This window comes from Triplophysa dalaica, chromosome 22 (genome assembly GCF_015846415.1).
Source record: "Triplophysa dalaica isolate WHDGS20190420 chromosome 22, ASM1584641v1, whole genome shotgun sequence".
In the NCBI taxonomy this organism is placed as follows: Eukaryota; Metazoa; Chordata; class Actinopteri; order Cypriniformes; family Nemacheilidae; genus Triplophysa; species Triplophysa dalaica.
The window spans coordinates 1,363,296-1,390,793 of NC_079563.1; the positions used below are offsets into that span (position 1 = coordinate 1,363,296).

At 39.0% G+C, this 27,498-nt stretch overlaps 1 protein-coding gene across 6 annotated transcripts in view; it reads right to left on the minus strand.

Annotated features, from left to right (window-relative positions):
• The window catches only part of syk (spleen tyrosine kinase), a 44,349-nt gene extending 22,942 nt beyond the window's left edge, over window positions 1-21,407 (minus strand). The window contains exons 1-7 of one of the 6 annotated variants that reach the window (XM_056736008.1): window positions 21,248-21,407; window positions 19,822-20,038; window positions 8,056-8,312; window positions 4,922-5,025; window positions 1,445-1,908; window positions 1,145-1,305; window positions 43-190 (exon numbers count right to left, since the gene is read on the minus strand). In XM_056736008.1, the coding sequence (XP_056591986.1) occupies window positions 43-190; window positions 1,145-1,305; window positions 1,445-1,846 (711 nt within the window). In that variant the 5' untranslated portion in view covers window positions 1,847-1,908; window positions 4,922-5,025; window positions 8,056-8,312; window positions 19,822-20,038; window positions 21,248-21,407. Of the gene's footprint in view, window positions 1-42; window positions 191-1,144; window positions 1,306-1,444; window positions 1,909-4,921; window positions 8,012-8,055; window positions 8,313-9,672; window positions 15,504-19,821; window positions 20,039-21,247 lie in introns of those variants that run through there. The other 5 variants (XM_056736007.1, XM_056736006.1, XM_056736010.1 and 2 more) reach the window with 5 other exon arrangements.
• Window positions 21,408-27,498: the final 6,091 nt, after the last annotated feature.

Consider the following 27,498-nt stretch of genomic DNA (forward strand, 5'->3'; position numbering starts at 1 on the left):
AAGGTTTAAGAACTCTTGGAAGATGTTTTCTTAGGGAATTACCTGCCAAAGTGTGTCAAACTTCTTGCCGTCAGGAATGGAGAGTTTTCCAGCTTTGTCTTTATCAATTCGATAGTGCATGACTTGATTACTATGCAGGAGACACAGTGCATAAGACACCAATCTGCCACTGGTTTCCCTCTCTCTTATTCTGTCAGGAGATATACAATAAATGTTACACAGATAAAAGGCAAAGAATAGTTCACAACATTGTACATTTTGAGAAGGTCCTACAATAGGATCTCTGACGGATCGCAACTAGAGGGGGATGCAGAAGAAAATGCATTTAAACAAGTACTGTAAGCAGGCAAGCAAAAAAGGGCAAATGTAAGTTGGTAGAAACTGTACATTTAGCAGATGTTTTTCAATGGCTTCTTACTGTGTAGTTTGTGGCTAAGAGTTTAAGTAAATTTTTATGTAGTAAAATAATGTAAGGAAATGATTTGTAAGAATTTTTATATTTAAATAAAATAACTACTAACTAGTAGGAAGTAGAAAAGTTATTGGCACAATTTTAACAAAAGTCAAAAGAATGGAGCAATATTTATAGTTTCATTTTTTCTATTTTCTGTAGACATTCTTTAGGAAATGCCATACTTAAGTGCTATATTTAAAGCGATTGCACTACCCCCACTCAGCCCTGCTCTTGTTTAACGCCTCCACACTGCGTGTCTGGTCACTTCAGGAAGTCCTCTGAAACAGTGTCACAGCGGAAACCACACTTCGCCTTTCTTTAGTGTGTTTCTTTCACTTTAGAGTAGTGGTACTGCAGTCACATGCAGTGTTTGTTTAAATTGAATGATACTTTTAAACTTCTCCTAATCTAGTTAAAAAATATTTCTTCACAAACATTTTGTCACATTCATGTGTATATTATACTGTACACAAAATCATATGATAAAAAAATTGCAAGTTAAATTTAGAGTATTGCTCAAAGTCATAACTAAGTACAATTAGTTCAATTAAAACTAGAAACTAATTAACATATAATATTAAAAAATATATATTTTCTTAAGATTTAACATCTTTAGCATCTATCATGTAAATGTACCCTAGCACCTACTTTTCTATTTGTGTCCTTCATGGGTTTACAGAGGATACTTACAAAAATCTGCCATTGGTGCGTGGGCTCCTGAGCAAACGCAACTCTGAGTCCTCACGATCGATTTTGCCATGGAACCAAGGCATCTTTGTATGCGCTGTTGTTGCAATAAGTTTCTCCAGCTGAGGCCTTTGGCTAATGATAGCCTGCTCGAGGGCAGAACCCTGAAACACAATACAAAATAGACAGTGCTAGATAGTGGCTCTCCAAGATGAGAAGTGAAGACACTTGCTTTAACCTGTTACAAATCTTTAACTTGTGTGCAATAAACGTCCCATCGGATGGTCTTAAACTAGAACTGACCTGCAGGTTCCATGTTTGTTTGACATACTGCCTTATGAGTTGCTCTTTCAGGTCTTCAAATGGTCCAACTTTAGGTTCTATGCCTCGTGGCCGGTTAAAGGGCTTCTTGAGCAAGCAGATGAGCCCATCTGACTCCTGTGAGTGATAGTCAATCACATCTATTGGGGTTCTGTGTGACTTGCCCCCTGCAATGGCATATGTGTCATTGAGATCTCTCTCTATAGTGTAGTGGCAGAACTGACGGCCATATGACACTGACAACGCATAGCCACCAAGGTAGCTACGGCTCTGACGTAACAGGTAAAGGCCATCTCCTGCTCCCCCATATCTCAGGTGTTCCTCAGCTTCCTCTCGGGTGATGTTGCCAAAGAAATACGGCAGAGTCTGAACCTTGTCTGCCATGGTGAATAAAGCTTATTTTGATTCTGATATCTGTTCAACCCACAGAGTAGACACTCACTAACCTGTAAATAAAAATGTTTATATCATAGCAATTAATATGTTAATATTATTAGAATTGGTACATTAAATTATTTATTAGACATTCTTTATTTATGCATTTTGGCAGACGCTTTTATCCATGGTGACTTACATTGCATATACTACCATTTTGTTTCTAATTATGTAAAATCCCTAGGATCAAACCCATGACCTTGGCATTGTCAGTGCAATGCTCTAACCACTGAGATACAGGAAAACGTATAGATTCGTTTAAACTGTTCAGGAGATAACCACTTAATACCAGTTTCTCAGTTTCTCAGTATGCTATACATGAGAGTTAAGAGTAAATTCTAGTGTTCTATCTGAGAAAAGTAAATAATATTTTATTGATTAAAGTAAATATGAATTAATGATTGATCGAGTCATTGCCTCAAACTTTTGAGGTTAAGAAGTTCTTGCTTTGAGTAAAAAGATTTTGATTATCATTAAATTAAAGTTCTAACTAACTCAATACATTTTTTTGGTAATGTGACTCAAAACTTTCATTCATATTTCCCATGAAATTAGGCTTAACTTAACTTAAAAATGTCATACATAAAGATGCATTTTTATGTTAACTAAACATTTTTTTATGTTCTTATACTTTATTTTATTCTTATTTCTCAGGCTTTAACACATAAACGATACACATTGACTTCTGCAACCCACAATGAAGAAGAAGAGCCTAAATGATCTTAGTACTATGCCATTTCCACAGTTATTGCTCATCACTGACATAATGCACATTACAATCTACACTGAGCCTCCCACAGGCTAAGATCATGCACCACTCTTTTGAAAAATTGTAACCGCGAAACCAAAGAATATATAAAACTCTTTTGAATCTGCAAGAAAACGAACATTGAACACAATACATTTAAATAAATTAAAAAATAATTATTATACTCAACTCAAAAGGAAGAATGTGTCACAGGAATTAGAAGTTAACGTTATTTAAACTATTTAATTACTCCAGTGATAAGTCAGTGATTAGTTAGAAGTTTGACATACCAACTTATTGTTTTTATTGATATTTTTGCATATTTTTAAAAATGGTTCATCACAATAAATGTATTTTGTGTTCAGATAATGATCAAATAAAAACTTATTCTTTTTACTTTTTAAATCTTTTAACCTTTTGGCTACTTCACCTTCCCAACTTAATCAATAGAATAAAAAAAATATTATTAAAATAATCTATGTATTTTGTGTACATGCAGCAGCAACTATTTCTACTGGCTCTGACTATTTTGCTTATATCTATTATTCAAAATAGTCAAAGCCAGTAGATGGTACAAGTAAACGGCATCAAGACGTCGCGTTCACCACTGAGATATTAGTACAATGCAAAAGAGGAAGTTGTCAGATATTTTCTGTAACTTAAATCCACTCCCATGGTGTGTTCTTTGGCACTCTTGTGCATGTAGATTCAACCTGTCTGGACTTTTAGGGCAGTTTCATGGTAGGAACTATCATAACTCTGAATACACTCTAAAAATGACGTGTTATCAACCCAGCGCTGGGTCAAACTCAACGAAGGATGAACTCAACCATTAAACTAATGCTGGATTGATTTATCGCAAAATGCTGGGCTGTTTAACCCATTGTTGGTGTCTGATTTAATTTAACCCAAAGGCTGGGTTTTTTTAGCCTGCATCTTTAAGAGTATACAACAAAAACATGCTGCAACATTTATTATACAAAATGTCTTGACAATATCAGTTTTATATTATAGAAAAAGCAATTAAAAAACAGTAATAATTTGAATATACTTATCAGAAGCAATTTTGACATTATTATTTGGCCTTTAGTTTGCCTATTGTGTAGTTTATTTATAAAAGACCACAATCTGACTTCTGATCACATGACTAAACATCAAAAAAACATACTTAGCTTATACATGGTCATAATATCCAGACAAAGAAACTGTAGAAAAGCAGTACTGTATGTAACAATTTAACCACTTTTTCCCTATGTTTTGGTTCAATGTTTACAAATTAAGTTTTACGATTTTTTCTTTAGTAATCACCAGTTAAAATGACGCATTAGATGAACTCAGATTAGCATTCAACTACCTACACAAACACATCTGAATGCCTCACATAAATGCATGAAAGAGAGAGAAATAAAACTAAATGTATGATTTATAAAAAAGAGATTTGAACATAAAAGATTCTGTGAGAGGTAACAGAAGCAGCCATTTTGAATAAGCAAGAAACATTCATCCCAATAGCCAAATGTATAATTTGTAATATAAATGTGGTTGCAGCGTTCTATACGAGAAATCATTTAAAGAAATACGTGTGATGATGGATAGTTTTATTTTACCAGTCAACTATCTTTTATTATTTATAGGCTAGTTGACATAAAGTCATAATATTATTCAGTAGATAAAAAGATAAATTGCTGCTAAATAAATGTGGACTATAAATTGGACTATACCTTTGCATACGTTTGTAATATACATGTTTAACAATATATGTTTCATTAAATTATTTAAATTAATGTTTTTTGTGTAAACATCTATTTTTATTCATGTTGTAAATTAATTAATAAGGTATAACATCTGAAAGATGTTCACATTTTCAACAAGCTTTGCAACATTTACTTCAAAGTGAAAAAATAATCATCAAGAAACATCAGATAATGCCACAACAAAGTGCTAGTAGAAATTATACAGATATTTAACATATTTAACTGTAACCAAGCTAGTGGAGAAGACCATTTACATGGTTTTAAACAATTAGCTTTACAAATATAAATTATATGAGTTGCAATTCTGTAGATTAATATTATGTTTAAAGACATGTGTGGTAAAAAATGTAAATGTAAAGTTTTTGTTCAAGTCTAAAACAGAAACAAGTTAGCCTATCATTCGCTAAATTAAATAATTAAATGATCTCAAAGTGCAATAGCCAAAAAGGGTTTAAAATGATCTTGTTTAAAATGTAGCCTCTTTTAAATATATGAAATGTAAAGAAGTAGATATACTCTTACCTTACAAAATGGTAAAACTCAACAACTGCATACCATATTCAAATGCTGTCTAGATGAACAGGATGTGGTATGGCCAAAAAACTTAGTGGATAGTTCAAAGAAAGCTGCCGGGAACACAAGTTGTAAAAGTCAGTTTTGAGTGCAGAAAATGTGCTGTATACTGATACTAAAACTCAGAACACATTAGGCTGTTTTTCTATCATTGCAATGACGAACCTTAAAAGTATATTGAACTATTTGTAAGCTTCCTCATTTTCAGAAACATCTACCTACTTCCTTCACTACTTTTTCTGTCCTATATCTTTGACTTCCCTTTGAGACCAAAAACACATAATGGTGTATTTATGATGCGAAAACCTAATGTTCCATTTCGGAGTAATATTTTATAATGCACAAACAGAATTCACAATATAGTTAAATACAATATGATATAATAGAGTAACAAAGACCAGAAACAAGTACTAGTGGTCTCATTTGAATAAGATGTATTAGTTTACCTTTAATCAGTAAACACCCACTTAGTTAACTGGATTAAAAGTTTAAACATGCTACACTGAAATAGATAACAAATGTAGTCACAAAAGCATGAATGACTACATTTGTGCATATAAAATATGTAAAATGTTGCATGAATCACAGTTTCAAATAACATAGACATTTAATAATTGCATTTGTAATTAATTTGTATGAGGTTTCCACCCATAGACCCAATAGTTTTATACAGCTCAGTGATCTGAATCCAGATGCAATGTGCAGTCACTATGCAAATATCGTTTCTTCCTCTGTTTACTTCTGTATTCTTCCTTATATTATTTTATTATGTTGACTTGACAAACTTTCTGTTAAAGAAAAGTGTTTTTCTGTCTTATTGTGGAGGAACTGTTATAATGTTATATTTAGCTTTTCTCGCAAAAGTACAAAAAGTATATTGTGCCATACAGCTGTAAGAATCATTCAAGCATTTTGAAACAGTGTGACTTTAACCCTGAACATAACCCTGAAGATTCACACTTGTAATGTGGTGACTGTTTTTCTGGTGTAACATTTGCCTTAGTGAACATAAGTGAATGCATCATGTAACATGAACTAACAATGAACAATATAGTTTTTCTCATTTATAAATGTTTGTTAATATCAGTTAATATAATTATGGCCTGGTTTCACGACAAGGCTTAGCAAGGACTATGCCTTAGTTAAATTAGTAATTCGCTTTTATTAAAATGCCATCAATAAAATATAACTGGTGCATATTGAGACAAAAGAAAGGGCAATGACATATTTTAAGATACGTCAGGGCAATTTATTTTCAGTTAAAACAGCTCAAACTTTAATTTTAGTCTGGTACAAGTCTTAAAGTGAAATTTTACCCAAAAACGAAAATTCTGTCATTGTTTATTCACCTTAGAGATGTTCCAAATCTGTATACATTTACTTGTTCTAATGAATGTAGAGAAAGATATTTGGGAGAATGCTCTTGCCCCCCATTGACACCCACAGTAGGAAAAAATACTTTATATACTGTATGTTTTGTTATGTTGAACACAAATGAAGACATTTGCAATAATATAGGACAGTAGGACAACACACAATTATGGGGCACTTTTGACAATAGCATTGTGTTTTTTCCTACAGGTTATAAGCATTCTTCCAAATATCTTTCTGCTTGTTCATCAGAACAAAGAAATTTATACAGATTTGGAACAAATCGTTTGGAACAAAACTTAAATTTACATTTACACATTTGACAGATACATTTATCCTAAGCAGCTTACATTGCATTGCAAACATTAGTTTCTGACTACGTGCAATCCCTGGGATGGACCTATGACATTTGTGTTGCTAGTGCCATGCCCTAACCACTGAGCCACAGGAAAGCTGTCAGGAAATGATGACAGAATTTTGATTTTTGGATAAAGTATCCAAAGTATTAAAGGGTGAAGCCTTGCCTGTGAAACCAGGCATTAATTTGTTTAAAAAAATATTTCTTAATAAATGCTGGAACGGGGGGTTTCCTCCGGGTACTCCGGTTTCCTCCCCTGGTCCAAAGACATGCATGGTAGGTTGATTGGCATCTCTGGAAAAAATTGTCCGTAGGGTGTGAGTGCGTGAGTGAATGAGTGAGTGTGTGTGCCCTGCGATGGGTTGGCACTCCATCCAGGGTGTATCCTGCCTTGATGCCCGATGACTCCTGAGATAGGCGCAGGCTCCCCGTGACCCGAGGTAGTTCGGATAAGCGGTAGAAAATGGATGGATGGATGGATGCTGGAACGAACTCTAACTTGCATTAATAAATGCTATAGAAATATTGTGTATGTTATTAGCCAATACATTAACTAATGTTAACAAATAGAACTTTCTTGTGAAGTGTTTTTTTATCTGCACAGTTAAAATTCTTCTGCATTTAACTCTATTTTTTGTCACCAGATGACACTCAACTTTATATTTCCTCAAAGCCTCATGAAACGGAGGAGTTCCATCGAATAATGAAATGCATAGTCGATATAAAAAACTGGATGAGTAATAACTGAACTCAGGCAAAACAGAAGTGTTACTGCTTAACTATTGACGGATGCTCCATAAAACCCTTGTTGTCAGCTAAGAATGTTGGGGTTATATTCGATAGTAATCTGTCATTTGAGAGCCATGTCACCACCACCCTTTAAAATTTGATTCACCATTTTAAGAATATATCTAAACAACGTAATATGCTGTCACTGTCAGATGCAAAGTTAATTCATGAATTCATGACATCAAGACTAGATAACTGTAATGCACTGTTAGGTGGTTGCCCTGCAGGCTCAGTACAAAAACTCTAACTGTTCCAAATTGTGGCATCTTGAGTTCTTATACATACAAAAAATTATGAGTTTAAAAGCCCTGTTCTGTCAACCATGCACTGGTTAACTATAAATCATTGCATTAACTTTAAAGCAGCCCAAACACACAGGGTTTCTGCAAATCTCATATTAATCTTGAGTACCTATAGAGTAGTATTGCATACGTCATATCTTTGAAGAGTATTTATTTTCATCACGTTTATAAAAGATTCCGGAATCATACGGCGCCTGTAGGGGGGAGGGGTAGGCTGAACTTAAGCGCATTGTCAACAAAACTCAGACATCAGTTTTACTCACCACATGCAGTTCATGTCCGGCATCTTTTAGCGCTGGGACGGCTCCATATATCAGTTTCAAATGATCTCCAAATCCAGCGTTATATACTCCGTTTATATAACATTCATCACCCAAATGCAGTGAACAAACAAACACCTGAACTCATGCTCTCTCTCCTGCACACAAGTGAAAGTGACGTCTTGACATCCTTCTTCTGCTCTCCATGCTGCCGCGTGGGAGTGCCGCGTGCTTTTCCGGGAGAATTGTCCAATCCGGGACTAAGAAAAATTGTTACAATTGTAAAATTGTTTCGCCTAAACAATACTTAAAACTACACTTTGTGACAAATTAACAGTAGTATGAGGGTTGTGCCTCCAGTTCCGCTGTTGCAATCGGGTTTCCACCTTCTTAACAGAAAAATAATGGACGGCTGCCTCAGTGGGGGCCACAATGACCACATGTCTGATGTCTACTAAAGTGTGATAAATGTACATGATACTAAAATACTAAATACATTTATTTCATGCTAAGCATAATGCAAAATTCATGCATTTACATATACTGTATGTATTTAATACTTTTGGTATAGGTCTACTAAATTGGTATACTTAAAGTCTGTTAAATTGGAGCAACTAGCTTTGTAATTAATGCACTTTAATTGTGCGGAAGTAGTTCTGATGTCCAACTAAATATATACTGAAGGATATAGGATTGTGCTAAAGTGAAACTACTGCAAGTATAGGCCACTTCAGGTACACTTTAAAAATCTCTCATTTCAAGACTGACATTATAAAAAAAATCATACAATCCTTATCAAAAGTGACATTAAAACACATTTTAGGATTAATTTAAAGAAATGTGCATTGTGTACAAGTAGTATATTTTCAGTAAATTGATACCAATTTCTAAATTCAGTTTTTTTGTTGCTAGTTAGTAAATCTATTTATGTATTTATTAAGCTGTATAATTTATTTACCATTATATAGCTTATTGGTAATTCTATAGTATTGAAGGATGCAATTTTCTAGATTGGTTTAGCAAAACACATAGTTGTAAAGTTCTAAAGCACTACACTCCAAAATAAAATGCAATATAGCACTAAAAGTGGTTCTTGGCTCGTAACCATAGGGGAACCACTTTTAGAGCTATAGAGAACCATATTCTGGTGAGGGACCCACCTTCCTTTTATTGCCACTGAATCTGACAGTATTAAACAAATTTTTCAAACCAATGATGGAAGCGAGTATAACCCAGTCAACGGTTGAAAATGACGAGTCTTCTTCACAGAATGCGGGTGGGATGATTTGTATAAGACAACTCGGATATATGCGACAAACCCCGGCCCGTATTCAAAAGTCCATTTAATATATGGTCCCCAGATAGATTTTAAACAGATTTTAAACTGATAAGAACAGATTTTTTCTTTCGAAAAGTTTTGTTGACATCATTTCACAAATTTTACATCTCCTTCGCATTTTTTTTATAAAATCAACATTTCACATTAATAAATAAATCAAATTTGTAGATCATTTATAGAAAGAGAAGTAAAAGTTTATTTATTTATATAGAAATTAGATATCATTTATTAGAATGATCTTACTCGTTGTATAAATACCATGCACTTGTGCTGTGTTTTACCTTTTCTGTTTTTCCTGTTTGCCCCTGTAAAGCTGCTTTGAAAGATTCCGCTTTGAAAGCTTTTCACACATTGTGAAAAGCGCTATACAAAAAAACCTGAATTGAACTGAATTAAAATCATTAAAATGAGAGAAGGTCAGAGAGGGAAAAAAACTCTGTCTCTCGTCATCATTTGTCCAGAACCGGAAGGAGTCCCTGACAAGATGGCCATCACCCCGCTCTGCAGAACAAGTCAATTTCCTTCTGCTTCTGACGCCGAGCGGAAATCCTCTCCCTCCGGCCTGCTGGCCCGCTGTTCCCGTAGCCAGATTGGTGAGGGTGCATCTACGGGCGACCAGGTGCGGGGGCAAGGCCGGGATCCTAAGCGTGACCCCAGGCCCCTCCTCCGAATGACAAAGCCCAGTGCCCCTGCAGCTTAGATGTCACCATCTGCTCGCAGGCGTGGAGGGGCACCATAACCTGTTTTCCTACCAGCAGGTTTCTGGTGGTCCAGAGGACTTCCTTTATGATGTTCAGGGTGAGCCAGAGCGAGATCAATTGTTGTGGGGTCAGAGCTCTCAAGCTCCAACCCACCCCATAGATGGCGAGCTTGTAGTCCATCTGGACCCCACCCTGGACCCCCACCAAACTAATCATCAAACTTGGAAACCTAGGCATTAACAACTCAACCTGCAACTGGATTATGGATTTCTTGACGAACAGGCCTCAGCTGGTTAGGGTAGGCCACATCTGCTCCACCACCATCACCCTCAACACTGGTGTACCACAGGGATGCGTACTGAGCCCCTTTCTCTAATCCCTTTTCACACTTGACTGCAGGCCTGTGAATTGACCTAACTCCTTCATCAAGTTTGCAGATGATACAACAGTGATTGGTCTCATCAGCAGCAACGATGACACTGCTTACTGGGAGGAGGTCCGGCACCTGGCCACATGGTACTCAAACAACAAACTACTCCTTAACACCTCCAAGACAAAGGAGATCATCGTGGACTTCAGGAAGGCGAAAGGAGGCACACACAGCCCCATCCACATTAATGGGATGGCTGTTGAACGTGTTTCCAGTTTTAAGTTCCTGGGGACTCATATTTCGGAGGACCTGTCCTGGACCACCAACACCCCATGCCTGGTCAAGAAGGCTCACCAGCGTCTCTTCTTTCTGTCTTCAACTATCCTGGTGAACTTCTATCGCTGCACGATAGAGAGCATCCTGACCAACTGTGTCACAGTCTGGTACGGGAACTGTTCTGTTGCTGAACGCAAGGCACTGCAGCGGATGGTGAAAACAGCCCAGCACATCACAGGGACTACACTCTCTTCCATTGAGGACATCCAAAAGAAACGCTGTCTGCGTCGAGCTCGCAGCATTCTCAAGGACTCCTCTAACCCCGCTCATAGACTGTTTACTCTCCTACCTTCCGGTAGGCGCTTCAGGTGCCTCCAGAGAAGAACCAGCAGACTAGGAAACAGCTTTTTTCCCAGAGCTGTTTCATTATTGAACTCTACCCCCCACTGATTCCACCACCCCTCATAACTTTAACTTCAATGCTGCTATTACATTGTTTACATTGCACTACATGGCTGCCATGCATGACTGAACTGTACACACCAGTACTTCATGTTATCTGCTCCACCGGACTGTTTACACACCATAGCATCATTTGCACTCTATACTGCTCACTTGCTCACCAGGAATATTATACTGAATGCTCATTTGCACTAATGGAATACTTTCATAACTGCATTAACTCATCTACTGCACTGTAACTTCAATAACTGCATCTACTCATCTATTGCACTATAACTTCAATAACTGCATTAACTCAACTACTGCATTGTAACTATTGCGGCGTATTTTACACAAAACTAAACCAAACGCCGCAGCAGGCTGAAACATGAGAATTTACGATTGAAGACGCGTCACGCTGAACCATTGCACATGATGGTATGATGTCTTTATTTCTCTCCTTCACAAGCTTTAAAAAACATAGGTACTTACGGTTATTGATGTACTCATAAAAACCGTGCAAAGATACTTCATATAATGCATGTGATGGTGACGATGGTGACGATGGTGACGGTCAATAAAAAGTTTCTTCCCATGCTCACCCTGCAGCCATGCTCCATAACCTCCCAGGTGAACGCACTAATGTAGACACCACACCCCCGGTGCCACCCACAGTAATGACGTCACAATGCGTGTGCACATACACAGCAGTACAAGAAGAAATGAAGTCAAACCCAATGTGTGGCTCCTACATTCCGGCCCCAAATTATCTCAAAGTAATAATTGATCACCATTACCTTGTGGGAGACAGACCGCAGTCAAAAAATGCAAAGCTAACTGTTAGTCCTTTAAAGTCCAATAATGTCAAAGTTCAGGTATATTATATCTGAAGATCTTCACTGCCCCTCTACTTCCTGCTGAAGGCAGACTTAGGTTATTGGCCTATTCAAATAGCTGGTTTTAATCCGTACACTTCGCACCAGTCCATTTTTGTCCGGAACAGTATCCACAATTCTTCCTATAATCCAAGTATTGTGAGGTGCCATATCATCCACCAGCACCACGAGATCTCCTGGAACAAAGTTTCTTTTGACAGTATTCCACTTCTGGCGCTCCTGAAGTCCAGGAAGGTACTCCTTCACCCAGCGCTTCCAGAACAAGTCCGACATATACTGTACTTGTTTCCAGCGACGACGAGCATAAACGTCCTCCTTCTCGAACAACCCTGGAGGCAACAACGGCTGCGATTTAAGCAGAAGAAGATGGTTAGGGGTCAATGCCTCCAAATCTTGAGGATCTGTCGACGCTTTCGTTAATGGACGGCCATTGACAATCGCTTCAGCTTCACAAAACACTGTCACCAAGCTTTCTTCGTCCAAGGTCTGAGTCTTCAAAATGGAGTTTAGCACTTTACGGACTGACCTTATCAGCCTTTCCCAAGCACCTCCATGGTGTGATGCTGCTGGAGGATTAAAAACCCATTTCACACTCTTTTGTAGCAATATGTCATTTATGAGGTTGTGATTCAAATTCTCAATGGCCTTCCTCAATTCACGTTCAGCGCCCACAAAGTTAGTACCATTATCCGAACGGATTTCTAGGACTTGACCACGTCTCGCCACAAATCTTCTGAAACCATTGATGAAGGAGTCTGTGTCTAAAGATGAAAGAACTTCGAGGTGTATAGCTCTCATCGCCAAGCATGTAAAAATTAACCCATACCTCTTGACCACAGCCCTTCCACGTTTAACCTCAAACGGTCCAAAGCAGTCCAAACCAACTCGACTGAATGGCGGTTCATCAGGAGTTATTCTGTTCTGAGGAAGGTCGGCCATTTTCTGATGTCCAGGTGAAGCAGACAATCTACGACAGATGACGCACTTAGTCAAAACTTTTCTGATGGCAGCACAAGCACCAGGAACCCAATACTTCTGACGCAGATGAGAAAGCATGTGGTTACGCCCACCATGACCTGTTTCCTGGTGTACATGACGGAGAAAGAGAGTGGAGACATGTTCATCTTTAGCCAGGATAACGGGATGTTTTGCTTCAACCGGCATAGCTGCTCTACTAAGCCTTCCTCCAATTCTAATGAGATCACCATCCAGAATCGGGTTAAGCTTGTAGAGGTGACTTGTCTTTCTTACACACTCTCCTTTCTTCAAGTTGGCCAACTCTTCTGGAAACCTTATTTTCTGACAAAAACGGATAATATCTGACTCAGCTACAACCATATCATCCACGGACAGGACACCCATTGGCACTTGAGCCCTGACTTCCTCCATTCGGACCTGTAGCTCTCTTTCCAACTGTTCAGCACTTTGGTCCAATTCTGACAGGGTTTTTCTCAGCAGCTTTCGATGTCGCACCAGAGAGAAAAGCAAGGTCTTAAACTTGAGAAACCAACCGACAGCTCTTTTTAGACGGTGCCAGGAGGAAAAGTAATCAATGAGCTTCTCCAATGGACTGTCCTGCTCAACCTGAGCAGCGTTCACCATCACAACCTTGACCTCCGGGTCATCAACAAGAGAGTTTTCCATGGTCTCAGGGTTTTCAGGCCACCTGCTCTCGTGCTCGTGAAGAAAATCAGGACCACAGAGCCATGCACCAGTCTTTAACAATAACTGAACTTTAACACCTCTGGAGGCTAGATCCGCAGGGTTGTTTAATGTGTTCACGTACCTCCATTGGGATACGTTAGACATTTTCAATATTTCAGACACTCTGTTTGCTATGAAGATTTTAAATCTGGACTTCTCGTTCTTTATATATTTCAAAACAGAAGTGCTGTCCGTCCAAAAGACAGACTCTTGAAGGTCCATTTGAAGCTCCTTCCTCCACAATTTGTCCATTCTGCTAGCCACCACTGCAGCAGTCAGATCCATGCGGGGAATAGTGACAAGTTTTAGAGGAGCTACTCGTGCCTTTCCCATTACAAATGCACTGTGAGTACACCCGCTATCATCATGGACTAACAGGTAAGTCACAGTCCCAAACCCTTCTTCACTTGCATCTGCAAAGTGGTGGAGCTGAGCAGAGACAAGACGACCACAGTCCACAGGTTTTAAACACCTACTGACCTCCCAATTTTCAAGACCATGAAGGTCTTCCAGCCAAGCCGAGGGCAAAGGATCATCCCATCCCAGACGTCTCCTGCAAAGATCTTGGAGGATTTTCTTGGCGGATAAAACAACAGGCGCCAAGAAACCAAGAGGGTCGTAAATTGAACTAGTCACAGACAAGATTCCTCTCCTTGTGAGTGGGTGGGTTTTAAGTATGATTTTAAATTTGAATGAGTCAGATTGGACACACCACTGTACACCCAGGGCATGCTCCACAGGCAAAGCATCGGCATTCAAATTCAGATCTTTCACCTCTTTGGCGCGGAATAGTAGCGAGAACAGTGCGTCGGTTACTAGTCCATTTTGTAAGCTTAAAACCGCCTTCAGCACACAAGGCACTAAGCTCTCGACATAAAGATATTGCTTCCTCCTCAGAGCCGACAGACACCAAACAATCATCTACGTAGAAATGGTGCAGAACAGTGTTAACTGCCATGGGACTGAAGCACTTTTGATTGTCTTCAGCACACTTCCTCAGGGCGAAACAGGCACAACTAGGAGAGGAAGTAGCGCCGAACAGATGTGCCACCATTCTGTACTCCGTTAGCTCTCGACTGCAATCTCCATCAGGCCACCACAGAAATCTCAACAAATCAGTATCTTCAGCCGGCACCCTGACCTGATGATACATGGCCTCAATATCTGCCATGAGCACCACGGGCTCCTTGCGGAATCTTGTGAGGACTCCCACTAACAGATTTGTGAGATCTGGTCCTTGAAGAAGCTGTGAGTTCAAAGACGTCCCCTGAAACGAGGCCCCACAATCAAAAACTACCCGCAATTTTTTCTTTTTATGATGATACACTCCATGATGGGGTATATACCACACCCTTCCATCACACCGGGCCAGCTGCTCCGATGGAATTCTTTCTGCATAGCCATTAGACAGCATCCTGGACATAAATGTGATGTAATCGGAACGAAAAGATGGATCTTTATTCAAACGTCTTTTAAGACTCAATGCACGCTGTTCTACAACGGTCTTATTATTTGGCATTTTGAGGTATCTTTGTCTTACCGGCAAACCAATACTGTAATGACCATCAATGAGCTTGGCTGATTCGGAGACTAACTCAATGAAGCGTTCATCCTCCCTTAACAGCCCAGGTTGTTCATCCTGCAGAGTTTCAGGGAAGTCCACCTTCAGCTGCCTCTCCCAAAGCTCATCAAGCCTCGCCACCGAGATCCGATTGACTGTGATGTCTGGCTGCACAAACTTTTGATCGCTAATCTGGTAATCTCCACGGAGCGGGCCATTCACCGTCCAACCTAGGATGGTCTTAATTGCATAAGGGCCCCCATTCACTGCACGAACCACCTGCCATGGTTCCAGAGCTCGAGGGACGTTAGTGCCGATCAAAAGGTCAACATCAGCATCAATCTCTGGTATTTCTATGTGTCTCAGGTGCGGCCATCTTTGGAGGTCCTTTGATCGTGGAATGTTACCTCGATGAACAGGCATGCTCCGTTGAGTAAAAATCTCTGGCAAGCCACAAAAGTTATTCGAATCCAGCTCAGCGACTTCCAAGTCTGACAACTTGTAACTGTCCACCACTTTCTCTTGTCCCATAGTTCTAAGGAGGATTCCCAGCTTCTTCCCTTTTAGATTGAGACGGGTCATGAGTCGCTCTGTACAAAACGAGGCAGTACTCCCAGGATCCAAAAACGCATACGTGACCAGGGTCTCTTGTCCCCTTTTTGATTTCACCTGAACAGGCAGAATAGAGAGCGTACAGTCCTGCTTACCGGCCCCAGTCAAGCCACTGGACTGAACAGACACCACAGCATCTTCTCTGGCCATTTCCAAACCACCATTATTAGCCTGAGTCAAACTATTCTGTTTTGCTTTGGGGTGGATATGCAACAACGTGGGGTGTCTACAATTGCACACGCTACATATCAGACGTTTTCTGCAATCTTTACTCATGTGCCCAAAGCACATACGATTTTCCTTCAAAAAAGACATTTTTTCAGCTTGTGTCCTTTTATGCAGAAGGCGGCAGACATCTAACAAATACCCAACCCCACAAAACAAACAAACTTTCTCCAGTGAGTCTTTCACCCGTTTGTTTCCAGACTCCACTTTCTTCTCAGCAGGTGCAACAGTAGTGGCAAAACTACTGCCTCTAGCCTTTGAATTAGTTTGAGACTTGACCATGTTTAGTTTTTTTCTTCCTGTCGCAGCTGTATCTTGTATATTTCCAAAAAGAGGGTCACTTGCTATCTTAACTTGCCTCTCAACAAATTCCACAATGTCCGAAAATGTAGCTCTACGACCGAACTTCTCCTGAATATCGCAGGCCTGTAAGGCAGTGATCCCGCAGCTTATAAGGCAGTTTTTTCACAATAATTTGCATATTTGTAGGCACGTTCAGGTCAGTTATGGCAACTCCCATAGAGTTGCAACATTCCTGTAATAGTAAACTGTAGGCCCGTAAGGCCTTGTAATCTTCAGATTTAACCATCGGCCATAAAAGCACCTTATCCATGTAGGCAGAGGCTACTTTGAATGGATCACCAAAATGCTCCTGAAGCAGTGACCTTGCCTTAGTGTATCCATGAGATGGTGGCAGATGTTGACAGCTTCGGATCAAATCCCTGGGCTGACCTCTCGTATACTGCTCGAGGTAATACAAACAATCCTTCTGACTTGATGTTCTCCCTTCAATGTCGTGTTCAAATCCTCTTATGAAGGTTTGATATTGCAGTGGATCGCCGTCAAAAACTTGTAGGTCTCGCTTAGGTAAGAGAAAAAGTGACTGTTGTTCAACCAATAAAGAAGTAATTTGATTTTGCCTTTCCAAAACTGTGAGAAAACGTTGATCAGAATTATTCGCTGTAACAGGTGCAGCATCATACTGAAGGTGAGTAACTGGTAGGTGAGAAACATCTTCTGGCAAAGTGGACGGACCGGCCCTGGTCCCAGCAGCAGGCAGCTCAAGTTTGTTGTATGTCTTGGGCCTCAAAGCAGCATGACCTAAGAGTAAAGCTTCCTCTACAGCCTTAGCAGCCGTGACTTGAGTGTTAAGCTCAGGCACGAATGTTGCAGCATCATGTTTTAGCTGTGTTCTTTTCCCTCTTTCCAAATAGGAGTTCATCCCATCTGATTTCACAGAAACATGAGACACACGAGATCCTTCAGAAGCCTTAAACACATTCACTTTAGCCATCGACGCTGCCAGCTCCATGTCCATATCCAGCTCCTCCTTCCTTCTCCTCAACAGTTCTTGCTGTTCCTCCAGGGCATGCTTCTGACCCATCAGCCTTTGACGAGCCATAAGAGCAGCTGTCTCAGCCTCAGCCCTTATTCTGGCTGATGATGTAGTGGACATAGATTTACTCACTACTGTACTGCATCTTTTCGACCTCACTGACACATTAGAGGCACTATCATTTGGCCGAATGTCATCGTATACTGCATTTTCCATATTTTCAAATAAACATGCCTCATTTTCATTAGAAACAGTAGATCCTAGACATGGGGCAACAACACCGTCTGCTGGTGCATCTAGCCTCTCCAGCAGCCATTTATTCGTCTCCTCCACAAAGGCAATTTCATGTTTTTCAACATTATCAAACCAAGCATTTTGTTTTTCTTGTTCTTCAGGTGGAATCAAAGGCACCACAACACCATGAAGATGACTTGCTTCTTTAAACAAGCTCGATATAATTTCAAGACACGACCGTATTTTTTCAGCATTACCAGCACTTCGCATTAGGTCTTTAACTTCTTTTATTACACCTTTAATTCTTTTTACTTTTGCTTGACGTTCTTCTTGAAGCCGCTCCAATTTATACTCAAAAGCCTTGGGTGTAAGTGTTGTTCGTCTTTTCTCATCTGATCTGGTACCATTCAATTCCATTTTCATTTACAAAATAATCACAAAAATATCTGCTAATGACACTAAACACAGCTCCCCTTATGACTTATGTTTCCACATGAACAAAATAAACTGCACTGTCTTTGATTCCCTCTAACTTATCCACCAATCATAAGCTAAACTCAACCCTAGTCTTCTGTGCATACTAGCGGTGGGTATTTATGTACCTCCATACCGATAGTCTCGAACCAGACAAACCGTCTTAGAACAAGAACTACGGCGGTACTCCCAAGCGCAATGCTTCACCCGCTTGATACACGAACCAAAACACTACTAAAGTCCCAAAACAAACAAAACAGTACAATCACCTTATGTGAAAGTACCGCTGAGCCTAGCAGGGAACACAATTCTTTCGTTGACAAGCGATCAACAATGTTCATGGGGATAGCATAACTTTCAACGGAGACAACTGTGATGACTGAATAAGCATCATAACAGACAATTTATGAATGAATATACTTTACGTGAGTCAAATGCGCGTCCGCGTCTATCGCTTACACAACGATGAGAGCAATCTCAAACATCTAGTGTAGTCCCGACAATACATTGAAATCCGCGTAACAACAGAAAACTTTTTATTGACATAATATTGCGACGTATTTTACACAAAACTAAACCAAACGCCGCAGCAGGCTGAAACATGAGAATTTACGATTGAAGACGCGTCACGCTGAACCATTGCACATGATGGTATGATGTCTTTATTTCTCTCCTTCACAAGCTTTAGAAAACATAGGTACTTACGGTCATTGATGTACTCATAAAAACCGTGCAAAGATACTTCATATAATGCATGTGATGGTGACGGTCAATAAAAAGTTTCTTCCCATGCTCACCCTGCAGCCATGCTCCATAACCTCCCAGGTGAACGCACTAATGTAGACACCACACCCCCGGTGCCACCCACAGTAATGACGTCACAATGCTTGTGCACATACACAGCAGTACAAGAAGAAATGAAGTCAAACCCAATGTGTGGCTCCTACAGTAACTTCAATAACTGCACTAACTTATTTACTGCACTGTAACTCTATTAACTGCATCTACTCATCTATTGTACTATTACTTCAATAACTGCATTAACTCATCTATTGCACTATAACTTCAATAACTGCATTAACTCATCTACTGCACTGTAACCTTAATAACCGCATTAACTCATATACTGCACTGTACCTTTAATAACCGCATTGACTCATCTATTGCACTGCAACTTCAAAAGCTAAAGTCTATTATTAATGCACACTTAAGTCACTTGCACTATTGTATAGTCTAAACTGTTATCTGTTCATAACCACATGTACATTAATGTTCACAGTATATAGCCTTCTGTAAATATTCTGTAAACCCTAACCTAACTATTGTAAAGTATTTTTCCTAATATTGTATTCTATATTTAATCACACTGTATATCCTGCACTTGCTAATTGCACTTCTGGTTAGACCTAAACTACATTTCGTTACACTGTACTTGTATATGTGTAATGACAATAAAGTATAATCTAATCTAAAAATTGATTCAAAACGGGATGCGCTGTTTCATTCTTAAATACTTTATTCCATATTCTAACGAACGTGTGACAACCCTAGTTGTTGCGGAATGTATGAAAATATAGCATCATAAGTCAACATATGTCACCTTGTAATGCATCCTCGTTAAAAGGGGCGGAGCAAGGACACATCCGGGGATTTTAACTGCTCTTGTCAAGATGTGAACTTTGAATTGGAACATTACTTGGGCTGCTACGGATGACGTTTCATAAGTCCACATGAACACAGGTACAAACAAGAATGCATATTGAGAAACGGCTAAGTTCTCCAGGAGCAGGGTTGAAGATCACTGGTATAGACAAACGCTGGAAATGGAAAAAAAATTATAGAAAAAAATATATAAAAGGTCAAATAATAATATACATTAGATGGCTAATTATGAATGCACAGGCAGCAGCAGCAATCACACACGCACGCACGCACACAAGCACATTCATATGTATGGGTATGAATGTGAGAGTGTATAGTTTTGCTCTGTGTTATTAATATTTCGAAAAGTGTAATTATTTTCCAGTCACAAAAACGCGAATAAGAGAAATGCTGCAGATGCAAAAATTAAGCGTGAATGAGAACTCAAGTGCAGAACACAAGATCCAGGTGTGAGGTTGGATCCAGATTCAACTCCTCCCGCTTTATATAATTAACCGCAATTTGGAGAGTAAGTTGCAATTCGTGGTCGCCAACTTTTGCTCTTATCAATGTCATAATTTGGTGTACGCCTGTAATGATCACAGTTAATTATTTGTTAAACATAACCCATACCCTAAACCTAATAAAATACGTTATTAAAACACCCTTACCCTAACACTAAATCTAATAAAATGCGTTATTAAAAATATGTTAATAAATAAAGTTTTTCTTCAGCGAGTTTGTTTTCCGTCCAAAGAATAACTTTAGTTTCGACTCAATGCGGAAATGAAAGAACAACAACACGAGAGTGACGTGAAATCTGTCGACCAATCAAAACGCAGTGGAAAGAGACTGGATCCGGATCCAACCCTGCCCCTGGATGTAGCAGCATTCTGCAGTAATGACTTTTAATGGGAAAAGCGGAAGGGTCTCGTATTTTAAGGTGGAACGGACACTAATTCGATTCAATAAGAGACTGCGAAAAAGTAGCTGCTGGATACAGCTTCGGGAACTGCAAAGTTCCTCGTGACATTGTAAAGAGAGAGCGTCAGCACACAGAAACAGAGCCGTCCCTTTAAAAATCACGGGCATGCCTCAGATCACATGGTTTTTCAGAGGATCACAAACCTCCGAAAAGCAACTTACTGGATCATCACAAACCTCCAAAAAACAACCAACTTACGATCTTCTCTATTTATTATCCACCACGACATGAAAGACGGAATTTAAAAATACGTGTTTTTACATCAACATTTAGGTACGATTTTGCATCATATCCACCTTGTGAATTATTATTATTATGTGTTGCTATGCCTTGCCGAACATTATAGGCATAATTATGACACAGTATATAAAAGGGATAGCCTCTTTTGGTATGTACTCACAGTGATGTTTCCTATGTATTTTATCCTGTCTCTATCCTCTGTGATCCTGCATCATCCAGCAGCGCTGCATACTGTTATCATCAGTTTTCTGCAAAGTATGGCAACTGCAAAGGTTTTTACAATGGTTTATACGGACGCTTGTATTATGTACTGACTGAGCATATGGTGCTTCTGTATTTGATATTTGAGCTAGCGGAATTATGTTCCTCTAATCAGAGAACAGAGAAGCACAGATCACAGACTGGCAGAGGTCTCATTGGCCAGTAGTCCATTAACCCTGTCTATCTGTAAAACGCATGTGTTGATATGTTCATAGCTGAGTTTATTTTGATGCTTGGTAAATTGTGAATGTGAATAGCGTGATTTTTTTATGTTTTTTTTGTTTCACATTTTATTTTTATTTATGTTGTTACATATTATATTAATAAAATGTGTGTTAGGCTATTATTAAACTGTTATCATTTTTCTGTTTTCATTGAGTTTGATTTGTTCTTAAGATTGTCATTAAGATATAAAACTAAGTAGTCTTACTGTATATGTTTTTACAATAATTGCTTTTATTCACTCTTTGTGTGTGGTATGAAGAAAGTAATGATTACCTTGTTGTTGTATTTGGTGCTGGTGGGGTTTACAAAAGCTCACTGGTCTTGTGATTTGTCAAGGGGACTTTTCGTGAGACCTACATCCCCACAGCAGAGGACACCTACAGACAAGTGATCAGCTATGAAACAGCGCATTTGCACGCTGCAGATCACAGACACTACTGGCACTCAACAGTTTCCAGAAATGCAGCGCCTGTCTATCTTTAGGGCAACGCCTTCATCTTAGTGTACGCAATCACCAGCAAACAGTCTCTGGAGTTGCTGAAGACTATTTTTATAGCAAATCCGCCAGTTTAAGTGTAATGTGGAGAACATTAGCCTACCATCATGATAGTGAGCAACAAGAGCAATTAGACAGTCGGTCCTGAGGTGCAGTCAGGGGACTGAAAGGTCATGGCAAAAAAGTGGAAACAAATAAAGGGGTAACAGAACTTTTACTTTAAATGTTCGCATCTGTTCTTTATGGATAATCTCCAGCTCTGCTGCATCTCTCAAATCAATAACTGCATTATTCACCTGCTGCAAGTTTGCACTAAACCTCAGTTGCAAACAACAGAACATAGCCAGCTTGTTCTGTCGTCTGTAGCAGGGCTTTCCAAACTTTTATTCCAAGTCCCACCCAGACATGTATAATATATATAAAGACCCCCAAAATCTTTTTACTCTCATCTTTTTACTCTCTACTTTCTAAGAAGGTTCCTTGTCATTGTAGGAATTATCATTTTAATTGCTCTAATATTTCATCAACATTTTAAATAAAATGAGCTTGATAATGCACAGCAGTATAGTGATTTATAGGCATTAGTTATTCTTTAATGTAAATCATCACAACTTTAGATATTCATGGTAAACAGTAGCTCTATACTAGGGCTGTTAAACGATCAATCGCATCCAGAATAAAAATTTGTGTTTACATAACATATGTCTGTGTACTGGGGCCCGTTTCAGAAAGGAGGTTTAGTGAAAACTGAGTATATTAACCCTGTGAAATGAGGGAAACTCTGGGTTTTCCATTTCGGAATGTGAGGTATGTAAAAATCGAGAAAGCGAGTTAACTCGAGCCCATTTCTAAATGAGAGGTAATTTATACTCCGAGTCAGTAACCGTAGTAACTTACTCTATGAATCTAACCTGGTCGGGAGCAGGTTTTCTTTGGTAAAACCAGAGTTTATTTTAATCTCCTCCCCATTTTTAAAACGCAAGAGGTGTAACTCATTTATTCATTCATTAATACAGTCATTCATGGCACACATTTTGATCACACAGAGACCATCTTAGTGACTTATACAGTATGGCATATGTGCTTTTATTGTAGGATTCAGAAGATGCTGCATTAAGTCATTGGGGTGTACTTTGATTTCAGGAGGGCAATATAGGACCTGAGTGGAATGTTGTCATTTCCCTGTGCATTTTTATTAAAACTGTACTGTTTTTCGAATAAGATATTTAAAAATATATCTCATCCATCCTTACATCAATTACACCAGCCACCGCACTGGTATTACATCAGAGCATAGTTTTCTATGGAAATTGAGAAATGGCTTGATAAAGTGTATAAATAAAGTGCATGAATAAATACAGACATACATGCAGAAATGAAGCGATTAAGGTGATAAACATTTAATTTTGACATGCAACCATTCCAACTCAAATCTGCTCCGAGCAGGGTTTAAAACGGCGATCAGTAAACTTTACACAAGAGTCTGACACACCGTAATGGTGTCCTATACACCATTACGTCTAAGTCCCGTAACTAGTGCACACATGGCATGTGAGAACATACAATTTTTCTTATATCTTGTTGTTTCATTCATATAATTATTCATTTATTTGTTTATTGGTACATTTATCTATTTATTAATTTAAACTTAAGTCATTTTCAGCACATCAGTAAATCCACTATATGCAGAGCAGAAAGTGTGCCCCACTCTCAAGTGGTTTCTGCCACCATGTTCCTTTTTTTGGTGCCGTTGCCATGGTGAATCGTAATATCGGAGCTCCATTGATGATGGCTTTTTATAGTCGTGGGACAAGCGCTCAACCCAAGGTATGCCTATCCAGAGTAAATTGAACTAACTCAAATCAGCTGTTCTGAAAAACTCAAATTTCTCATTTCTGAGTAAACCAACTCTGAGTTCAAGGTTTAACCTAGAGTTGGTTGAAACTCCTTATTGAAACGGGCCCCTGGGCATATCAATGTTGTATTAGTACACATACATATTACTATTCCTTCCATGAACTAATTTATAAATGCATTGTCTCTACATTTTGCCTTGATTGTATTCTCTCAAATTTACTGATATACTGCCACCATACACAGTGCAGTGAATTATTTGGCAAGTTAGAATGCTATGTTGTCACAAATAATATAGGTAACTATGTTGTGACAGTAGAGTACTGGAGACAAAAATAATACTTGCTGTTGCTTGAATACCAGAATCTGTGAATCTTTCTGGGTAGACATGGTGCCTGCCTAAACATTCTATATGATTGTATTAGATAGCCATTAGAACAAAATTTGTATATGTCTTCCAACATCCCATTAGGGTTTTATTAGCATCCCTTATCTTTGCACTCCTGTCATCAGTGTACATTAAGGTTTGAGATTATAAGTATACATATCACACTTTACTGACACACCACATATAAGTCAAATATAGAAATAAATATAGTTATCCATAGAGAAAACAGCAAGATGCTAAAGATAAATGCAACCCGCACAACACCCATAAAGCTGGGAGAGGAGACACTAGGAATTGGATAGTTTCCCCTATCTTGGAGACATAATTGATAAGCATGGGGGAACAGATGTAAATGTTAAAATACGAATCAGCAAAGCCAGAACAGCTTTTCCCCGAATGAAGAACATCTAGCGATCCTCAGAGATCTGTATTAACACCAAGATCAGGGTTTTCAATACTATTGTGAAGCCCGTATTGCTGTATAGAGAATCTGCCCCAATAACATAAAGAAAATCCAGGGTTTTTATTAACAACTGTCTCAAAAATATCATCAAAATCCCTTGTCCAAACATTTACATGTCATGGTTCTACCTTCCAAGTCATGGAATCTCTCAGTCGGGAGGCAGAATCATGACAGACCCACGTGTTAAGTGTGAGAAAGACATGGCATTGTTCAGATATTGGCATGGCATGTCATGTCTATGGCCCCGCCCCTCTCATTTCCTCGTTAGCTTCCCTTCAGTGTTTCATCACCCACACGTGTTCCCTTGTTAATCATCCTTTGTTCGTCTCCCTATTTAATGCCCTCATTTTTGTTGTCCTGTGCCAGTTCATTTTGTATTGTTTCCAAGTTGTGTGCTATATTGCTTTGTGTATTACCTTGACTGTGGATACTCTTGTCTTACCTTTCCAACCCTTACCTTGCCTGTTCCTTTAGCTGTTGTGTCGCCAGTCTGTTTTGCCCCCTGTGGGAAGTGTTTTGTTTGAATTCTTGTTTTATCATGTCTTGTTTTCCCATCGTGTCTTGTTTTCCCCATCATGGAATTTTGTTTTGATCTTTATTAAAGTCCTTGTGCTAACCTTTTCAGTGCTGGCTGCATCTTGGTTCATCCTCACACACACCTCGTGACAGAACGAACTGGCCATTACAGAACTGAGCAGGCACATGGAGTTGCACGAGGCATTTAGGAGCCGCCAGGCTCATTTAGTCATTTGGCAGACGCTTTTATCCAAAGCGGAGATGGTGGTCTAGTGGGTTAAACCACTGAGCTGGTAAATCAAAGGTTGCTGGTTCGATCCCAGCAGCCACCACCAGTCTGTCCTTGAGCAAGACACTTTACTCCATGTTGCTCCAGGGGGATTGTCCCTGTAATAAGTGCACTGTAAGTCGCTTTGGATAAAAGCGTCTGCCAAATGACTAAATGTAAATGGAAATGGAAACAAACACAATTAGAGGTCTTTAAAATTGCATGGAAAGAGAGTGCAAGCTGTTACAAAAAGGCACTAAAAGCAGCAAAAGTTGAGCACTTCCGTAACCTCATAGAAAATAACAAAAACAATCCAAGGTTTTTATTTAGTACAATTGCTAAACTAACAAACAAACAGACTCCACCTGACCTGGGTATTCCGCCGCACCTTGGTAGCAATGAATTCATGAAGTTTTTTACTAAGAAAATTGAAATAATACGAGACAACATAGCTAAAACCAAACCTCCAAGTGTGTCGGAAGAATTAGTTTCAACCGTCACCCAAAAAGAAAAGCTAGAGTGTTTTTCTCCTATAAATCAGGAAGATTTAATTAAAATTATTGCAACATCCAAACCGACGACATGCTTACTAGACCCCATTCCGACTACTTTATTAAAAGAGTTACTACCTGCTGTAATTGAGCCCATTTGTAACATAATCAACTCGTCAATTAATCTAGGACATGTCCCAGGGCCCTTTAAGATGGCTGTAACTAAGCCTCTTATCAAAAAACCAAACTTAGACCCCAATGAACTTGGAAGCTATAGACCGATTTCAAATCTCCCGTACTTGTCTGAAATACTATACCTCCAATACCTCCTTATTGCATCAGATAAAGGTAACATCTCACTCTTAGTCCTGCTTGACCTTAGTGCTGCTTTCGATACTGTAGACCATAAAATACTACTAGATCGTTTACACAATTATATCTGTATTCAGGGACAGGCACTGCAATGGTTCAGATCTTACTAACAGACAGATATCAATACGTCCATTTAAATGGGAAATCGTCAAATCTTACACAAGTAAATTATGGATTTTAGGACCCTTGCTTTTCTCCATATACATGCTGCCCCTCGGCAACATAATTAGAAAACATGGAATTAGCTTCCACTGTTATGCAGATGATACTCAGCTATATATCTCATCAAAACCAGATGATTCCTTTAAGCTATCCAAACTGGCAGAGTGCATCGAGGACATAAAACATTGGATGACTAGTAATTTCCTCCTTTTAAACTCTAGCAAAACAGAAATATTACTTATAGCACCAAAATCAAGCAAACAGAATATCTCCGATTACAGCCTGCAAATTGAAAACTGCACTGTTACTCCAACAAATACAGTTAAAGACCTAGGCGTTATATTAGACGGCAACCTGTCATTTAAAAATCATATCTCAAATATCACAAAAACAGCCTTCTTCCACCTTAGAAATGTTGCCAAATTACGAAGTTTATTTAGCAGAAAAGCTTATTCATGCATTTGTGACCTCACGGCTTGACTATTGTAATGCTCTACTTAGTGCTTGTCCTGTATCATCGATAAACAAACTACAGTTAGTTCAGAATGCAGCTGCCAGAGTTCTTACTAGGTCAAAAAAATTCGATCACATAACCCCAGTTTTATCATCGCTTCACTGGCTACCCATAAAGTATCATATTGATTTTAAAATTATTTTAATTACTTACAAAGCCCTGAACGGTTTAGCACCTACTTACTTAACCAAGCTTTTATCACGTTACAACCCATCACGCTCTCTGAGATCTCAAAATTTAGGACTTTTGACAACACCTAGAATAAAAAAATCCACCAAAGGGGGACGAGCTTTCTCATACGTAGCACCTAAACTCTGGAATAGCCTTCCTGATACTATTCGAGGGTGAGACACACTCTCCCAATTTATATCTAGATTAAAGACACATCTTTTCAGCCAAGC